Source organism: Chrysochloris asiatica, unplaced genomic scaffold (genome assembly GCF_000296735.1).
Source record: "Chrysochloris asiatica unplaced genomic scaffold, ChrAsi1.0 scaffold00056, whole genome shotgun sequence".
NCBI lineage: Eukaryota > Metazoa > Chordata > Mammalia > Afrosoricida > Chrysochloridae > Chrysochloris > Chrysochloris asiatica.
In genome coordinates this window covers 4,554,556-4,562,215 of record NW_006408574.1, presented here as the reverse complement: position 1 = coordinate 4,562,215, position 7,660 = coordinate 4,554,556, and the positions used below count along the sequence as shown (strand labels likewise).

The following is a 7,660-nucleotide window of genomic DNA, read 5'->3' as shown; positions in this document are numbered from 1 at the left end:
TTTTCTTTATATGGAGGTGCAATCCATACTGAAGGCTGTGGTCTTTGATCTTCAGCAGTTTTTAAAGTTCTCTTTGCTTTCAGCAAGCAAGGTTGTATCATCTGCATATCACAAGTTGTTAATGAGTCTTCCTCCAGTCCTGATACCCCGTTGTTCTTCATATAGCCCAGCTTCTCGGATTATTTGCTCAGCATACACATTGACTGAATATGGAGAAAGAATACAACCTTTCCTGATTTTAAACCATTCAGTGTCCCTTTGTTCTGTTTGAACAACTGCCTCTTGGTCTCTGTACAGGTTCCTCATAAGCACAATGAAGTGTTCTGGAATAACTATTCTGCACAATGTTGTCTGTAGCTTGTCATGATTCACGCAGTTGAAAGCCTTTGCATAGTGAATAAAGCACAGGTAAACATCTTTCTGATATTCTCTGCTTTCAGCCGAGATCCATCTGACATCAGCAATGATATCTCTCGTTCCATATCCTTGTCTGAATCTGACCTGAACCTCTGGCAGTTAGTTGTCAATGTATTGTTGTAGCCATTTTTAAATGATCTTTACCAAAATTTTACTTACATGTGATATTAATGATATTGTCCAATGGTTTCCACATTCTGTTGGGTCACCTCTCTTTTGACTGGCCACAAATATCAATCTCTTCCAATTAGTTGGTTAGGTAGCTTTCTTCCAAATTTCTTGGCATAGACGATTGAGTGCTTACAATGCTGCATCAGTTTGTCTTCCATCACTTGCTGGAGCCTTGTTCTTTGTCAGTGCCTTCAGTACACCTTGGACTTCTTCCTTCAGTACCACTGGTTCTTGATCATATGTTATGTCTTGAGATGGTTGAACATTGACCATTTCTTTTTGGTACAGTGACTCTGTGTATTATTTCCACCTTCTTTTGATGCTTTCTGCATCATTCAATATTTTGTTCATAGAATCCATCATTACTGCAAGTTGAGACTTAAATTTTTTTTTTCAGTTCCCTCAGCTTGAGAAATGCTGAGCATGTTCTTCCCTTTTGGTTTTTCTAACTCCAGGTCTTTGCACATTTTGTTATAATACTTTACTTTGTCTTCTTGAGCTGCCCTTTGAAATTTTCTGTTCAGCTCTTTTACCTCCTCATTTCTTCTATTTGCTTTAGTGTCTCTGCAGTGGAGAGCAAGTTTCAGAGTCTCTTCTGACATTCATTTTGTTTGTTTCCTTCCTTTCTTCTTAATGACCTTTTGCTTTTTTCCTGTATGGTGTTCTTGATGTCATCCCACAACTCTTCTGGTTTATGGTCTTTAGTGTCTAATGCATCAAATCTGTTCTCGAGATGACCTCTAAATTCAGGTTGCATATGTCCAAAGTCTCATGGACTTGTTTAATTTTCTTCTGCTTCAGCCTGAACTTACATATGAACAATTGACAGTCTGTTCCACAGTCTGCCCTCACCGATGATATGGAGCTTTTCCACTGTCTCTTAGCATAGATGTAGTCAATTTGATTTCTTTGTGTTCCATCTGGTGAGGTCCATGTGTATAGTCGTCTCCTATGTTGTTTAAAAAAGGTATTTATTTACCTGTGCTTTATGTTGTTTGAAAGGTATACGTCATTGGTCTTGCCAAATTCTATCATGCGATCTCCAGCATTGTGTCTGTCACCAAAGTCATATTTTCCAACTGTTGATCCTTCTTTTTGTTTCCAACCTTTGCATTCCAACCAGTTATTATCAATACATCTTGATTGCATGTTTGATCAATTTCAGACTAAAAAAGTTTGTAGAATTCTTCAATTTTATCACTGGCTTTAGTGGTTGGCACATAAATTTGAATAATAATTGTATTAACTGGTCTTCCTTCCTTGTTGTTGTGATGTGCTGTTGAGTCAGTTCTGACCCATAGCGACCCTGTACAGGGTTTCTGAGGCTGTAAATCTTTATGGGAGCAGAAAGCCTCATCTTTCTCCTGTGAACAGCTGGTAGTTTTGAACTGCTGACCTTAAGGTTCGCAGCTCAATTCGTAATCACTATGCTGTCAGAGCTCCTTGGTCTTCCTTGTAGTTATATGGATATTATCCTATCACAGACAGTATTATACTTCAAGATAGAGTTTGAATTTTTTTTTGATGATGAATGTGATGCCATGCCTCTTCAATTTGTCATTCCAGCATAGTAAACCACATGATTATCAGATTCAAAAGGGCCAATACCAGTCCGTTAAGTTCACTCATACCTCGGATATTGATCTTCATGTGTTTATTTTTGACAACTTCCAATTTTCCTAGATTCATACTTTGTACATTAAATGTTACAGATGGATGTTTGCAGCTGTTTCTCTTCATTTTCATTTGTGCTTTATCAGAAAATGAAGGTTCCAAAAGCTTTACTCCTTTGATGTCATCACGGTTAACTCTAGTTTGAGGAGGTAGCTCTTCCCCAGTCATAGTTTGAGTTCCTTCTAACCTGAGGGGCTCATCTTCTGGCACTATATTTGACAATCTTCTGGTTCTATTCACAATGTTTCAGTATTCGATATTCTGGTGCTGTCTGATGCCGTTCCACTGCCCTTCATAAGGTTCTCAGAGGCTAGACATTTGGAAACAGTCTGCATCTCCTTCTTCCTTGTCCCTCCTAGTGTGAAGCTCAGCTGAAACCTGTTCACCATAGGTGACTCTATTGGGCTTTAAAATACCGATGACATAGCTTCCAGCATCTCAGCAACACATAAGCCACCACCGTGCAGCAAACTGACAGATGAGTGGTGGTTTCAAAGTAGAGTTGACCTGAATGATAAGGATGGAGCAAAGCTTCCAGGACCTTCATATGCTGATGGAAGGAGCTCTGGTAGTGTAGTGGTTATGAATCGGGCTGCCAACCGTTAAGGTCGGCAGTTCGAAACTACCAGCTGTTCCAGGGGTAAAGATGAGGCTTTCTGCTCCTGTAAAGATTTACAGCCTAGGAAACCCTATACAGGGTTGCTATGGATCGGAATTGACTCTACAGCACTTAACAACAACAACATATGCTGATGGGGCACATCAGAGCTGTACACATTCATATTTAGTAATCACAACATGGAATGTACAATGTATGAATCTAGGAAAATTAGAAGTTGTCAACAATGAAATAGAATGCATAAAGATCAACACTCTAGGAATTAGTGAGCTATGAATAAGGAAGGTCATTGAAGAATCGATGCCTTTGAATTAAGGTGTTGCCAAAAAATATTGAAAGTACCATGATCTACAGAAGAACAAAACAAAATTGTATTGAAAGTATAGCCAGAGTGCTCCTTCAAGGTGAGTCTGGCGAGATGCCATCTCTTGGACTTCAGACATGTCAGGGGGGACCGACGAGTCCCTGGAGAAGGACATCAAGCTTGGTAAAGTGGACGGTCAGTGAAAAAGAGGAAGACCCTAAACGAGATTAATTGATACGAGGAGCAAAGGTTGGCGTAGGACCGGGCAGGGTTTCGTTCTGTTGTGCACACGGTTGCTATGAGTCGGAACTGACTAGAAGGCACCTCGTTGTTGTTGTTGTTGTTAAGTGCCATCGAGTCGATTCCGACCCATAGCGACCCTGTATAGGGTTTCCGATGAGCAGCTGGTGAGCTTGAACTGCCGACCTTGCAGTTTAAAGGGCTTTGCATTCTCACGCTTTAACCCACAGCGCCACATCAGGCGTCCTAACAATATATTCACCCGGAAGAGCCCCGCCTCTGTGATATTCTTGGGCAGGAGCAGTTCTCGGCCAGGGGTGGGTGTGTCCCTTCGCTACTAGGCTCCGCCTCCGGCGCGTCTCTGTGCCTTAAGAGCACCTCTCTTTATGCTAATATATCCCCTTCCGCTTGGTATTCCTGGGTTGGATGAACAGACTACCAGGAGTAGGCGTGTCTCTCTCGCCGCAAGGCCTCGCCCCTTATGCTAATATCGCCGAACCTTTATGGGTGCCTTGAGATCCCCGCCCTTTATGCTAAGAAGAGCCAAGTCCACGGGGATGCGCCCCGCCCCCTATGCTAACGACGTGCCTCTCCCACAAGGCCCTGCGCCGCAGCGACGCGGGGCTAGCTAGAGCCTTTGTTCGGTGAGGGCTTCGCGGAACGGCGGCATCATGAGCGGCGCGGGTGCGGGCGGGGCGGCGGCGTCTGCAAACTCCGCGCTGCCTGCGCAGGAGGAGGGCATGACGTGGTGGTACCACTGGCTGTGCCGCCTGTCGGGAGTGTTGGGGGCCATCTGTGAGTACCCGGTCCGGGGGAGGGGCCGCCAGCCGCTGCCACGCATGCGCGCGCTAGACCCTGCCCTGCCCCTGGTCCCTGCCTGGGGTCTCGGGGGCGCGCGAGGCACCGGACAGCTCCACATCACCCCACCTTCCCGACCCCCGTGTCACCCAGGGGGCACCGCTTGGGGAGGACGGGCGGACAGGGGTCCCAGGCCGGTGGCCGTGGGGCTGGGTCTCCCTGAGGTTCCCATGGTTACCAGCATCTGGCCTTGGCTGCTGGTTCTGGGGAGCCTCACCGGCAGTCAGGCTGGGATCTGGGGGTGTGCCCCTGGCGAAGACCACAGAAGCAGCCCCTGAAAGGGTTCGCCCAGCTTAGCCCGCCCCTGCCTAGCAAGCCTCACCTGTGGACCTGGAGTGGGTGGTGGCAACATCGCATTTTGTTTACTAACGGGGCAGTGCACATCCTGCAGGATCTGTGGTAGGAAGCGGAAACTACGAAGTTTCTTGAAGTCAGAAGGTGCCCCGGGACAGGTGGCCCCAGAAAGGCTGGGCAGTGGGCCCAGGGAGACCGCCCCTTGGCCCACTTGGAGGTCAGGGCCCAGTCTACCTTCCAGGCTGACTTCTTCTCCACTGCCTCCGCCAGCCATGGCCCTGTCCTGGACACACAGTGCAGCCTTGAGTGCCGGTGGCCAGCCTCGGGTAGCTCAGGAAGAACCATCCGGCAGGCAGATGCAGAAGTAAAAGATCATAGAGCAGGCTTTCTGGAGCCCTGTGAGTAAGTGCTTGTCTGCTAACCCAGAGGTCAGCGGTTCAAACGCACCAGCCACTGTCTGCTTCTGTAAAGACTTACAGGATCCTGTAGGGCAGATGTGAGTTGGAATCTGCTCATCGTCAGTGGGTTTGGTATTCTTGTTTTTTGTTTGGCAGGCCTTCCAGAAGCAAACAAGGATCTGACTGGTCTATTCCGTCCTTCCTGCCTCCCTCAGCATTGGGTTAGCGACGAATGGGGAGTAGTGGGCCAGTCTTCCAACAGAGGCCAGGCCTCATAGAGGCTGGAGTCCCTAGCCCTGCCCTTTAGAGCTATGGAGCTTTGGGAGCTCCTGGTCAGGCCGTGACATTGTACCCCACGAGGTTAGAGTGGGGCTTGGGAGGACAGGTCCGTGCATCACTGGCGCCTGGTGGCCCTGTTGACTCCCAGGCTGACCTTGGATCCCACCCAGCTATGTGTGTGTCATACAGGGGTACCTGGGCCCACCCCAGGAATTCACGGTGCTGTGTTGCGGTGTTGTGGTGGGGCTGTGGATGATGCTTTGCCATGCACAGGAAGGCCTTTGTTGTGGAGGGTGCTCCTGGCTGCAGCCTGCCTGTCTGAACTGCGGGCTGGTGCAGAGGCAGAAGGACCTGCTAACTGGGCTTTCAGCTGAGACCCAGCTCCACCAGAATCAGCAGAGGCATCATCTGGGGCACTTGGCTGCCTCTGCGCTGCCTGAAGGCACGTGTTCCTTCCTGGGCGGTTGGGGCTCCTTCATCGGTTTGCGCTGCCATGGCCTCTGTCTGGGTTGGGTTACACGGGAGAATGGCTGAGAATTCCAGGTACACAGGGCCAGCCGGCTGCAATTTTAATGAGCCCGTGGCTGATTTCGGCCTTGGGCGCCCAGCTTCCTGCCCTGCCTGGTCCAGGGTGGCAGGGTGAGTCTACTCATGCCCTGGTATTCTTGGGCTAGGGGTTGTTTCTTCAGACCCCACCTGGTGGTGTAATCAGGAGAGGAGACATGGGAGCAACCACATTTGGGGCCTTTTCAGGGTAAAAGAAGACGCACTCCTCCCATGGGACCGTCCTTCACCTGGGGTTCAGTGGTGGGCCAGCTGCCCGGGGGGAGGGTGGCCAGAAGGACTAAGGAACCGAGGCAGGGTCCCTGAGCTGGAGCATGAGTTGGAGCCGGGCGAGGGTCCAGGCCGAACATGGTCCACATTTGTTTTAGGAGACGTACCCCCCCCCCCATGTTCACCAAAATCCAAGCTGAGGACCTCTACTATGGCCAGCCCCATGGGTGGGGCACTGATCGCTGGGCAGAGCCATTGTCCATCTGGGGCTCAGGTGGGGGTGGGTGCTGAACACGCGGACTCCCCTCCGTCTCCAGGCGCATCTGCCCCTCGCCGCTGACCCGTTCCCTTCTCTCTTGTCCTGAAGCTTGTGCTGTCTCCGGTCTCTTCAACTGCGTCACTGTTCACCCCCTCAACATTGCGGCCGGCGTGTGGATGATGTGAGTTGCCTGCAGGGCCTGGGGGTGGCCCTCACCTCCTTCCTACCCCTAGTGAGGTCAGGCCTGGGGGACCCCACTTCAGCTGCTCTTGGGTGTACTTCCAGTGTCTCCCTTGAACCAGACTTGGGGCACCCAGGGCCACTGTGTGGACAAGTGAGGCTGCCCTAGGACTGAGTAGAGGGAAGGGCTTGCTGGCGGATGGGGTCAGAGGTGGATGAGTGTGTGGGCACAAGAGGCTGGGGAGGGGCCCATCAGAAAATAGCAAGGGTCCTGCAGATGGAGCCTTCCCCAAGGTGGGCTCCTTGCCTGCCAGGGCAGCCTTAACCCAGTCTGGGAGTCTGAAATCAAGGTGTCCTGTGATCTCTCCTGGAGCCTTTGAGGGAGAGACTGAGACCGCTGTCCTAACTCGCGGGGTCATTGGCATTCATTGGTGTTCCAGCTCCTACATATATCTGCCAAGCTCCACCTCTGTCTTCACATCACCTTCCTCTGTCTCTTTTAAGTGTGCTTGGCTCCCGAGATCAGATGAGATCAGGTGCACCCAGGGTGGTGATGTGTCCCCTTATCCTCTCACCCGGACCCCAGGCCTGGGACCTAGGTCCCCCCCTCAAGCTTTAGTAATGACACCTGTAGAGACCCTGATTCTAAATATCCCCCTCTGGGCTTTGGGGAGTCCTGGTGTGACACTGTAGGATAAGCACTGAACTGCTAATCACAAAGTTGGTTCAAACCTACCAGCTGTTCCTCAGAAACATTATATAGGGTTGCTGTGAGTCAGAACTGGCTCAATTGCACTTAATAATAGGTTCTGGGTGGAGTTGCCTTTGGGGAGTACATTACTCCCCACCCCACAGAGGTCTGGGCGGTGGCCAAGAGCAGTTTGAGTGACGGTGCCATCTCGTGCTTCCCCACCTGCCCCCAGCATGAACGCCTTCATCCTGCTGCTTTGCGAGGTACCCTTCTGCTGCCAGTTCGTGGAGTTTGCGCACACGGTGGCCCAGAAGGTAGACCGGCTCCGCTCCTGGCAGAAAGCTGTCTTCTACTGTGGGTGCGTGACCTTGGGGCAGGGCCTGGGACAGCCAAGGCACACTTGCAGCTCTGTTATGAAATGACTCAAAGGGCAGAGGTGCTGTTGTGGAGGTGGGAGGGGCGGTGGTATTGTGGTGGGGCTGTGGATGATGCTTTGCCATGC

At 50.5% G+C, this 7,660-nt stretch overlaps 1 protein-coding gene across 2 annotated transcripts in view; it reads left to right on the top strand.

Moving 5' to 3' along the window:
- Nucleotides 1-4,096: 4,096 nt before the first annotated feature.
- The window catches only part of CACFD1 (calcium channel flower domain containing 1), a 4,933-nt gene continuing 1,369 nt past the window's right edge, over nt 4,097-7,660 (top strand). The window contains exons 1-3 of one of the 2 annotated variants that reach the window (XM_006863719.1): nt 4,097-4,220; nt 6,396-6,468; nt 7,391-7,516. In XM_006863719.1, coding sequence (XP_006863781.1) covers nt 4,097-4,220; nt 6,396-6,468; nt 7,391-7,516 — 323 coding nt within the window. The remainder of the gene's footprint in view (nt 4,221-6,395; nt 6,469-7,390; nt 7,517-7,660) is intronic. The other variant, XM_006863720.1, reaches the window with a different exon arrangement.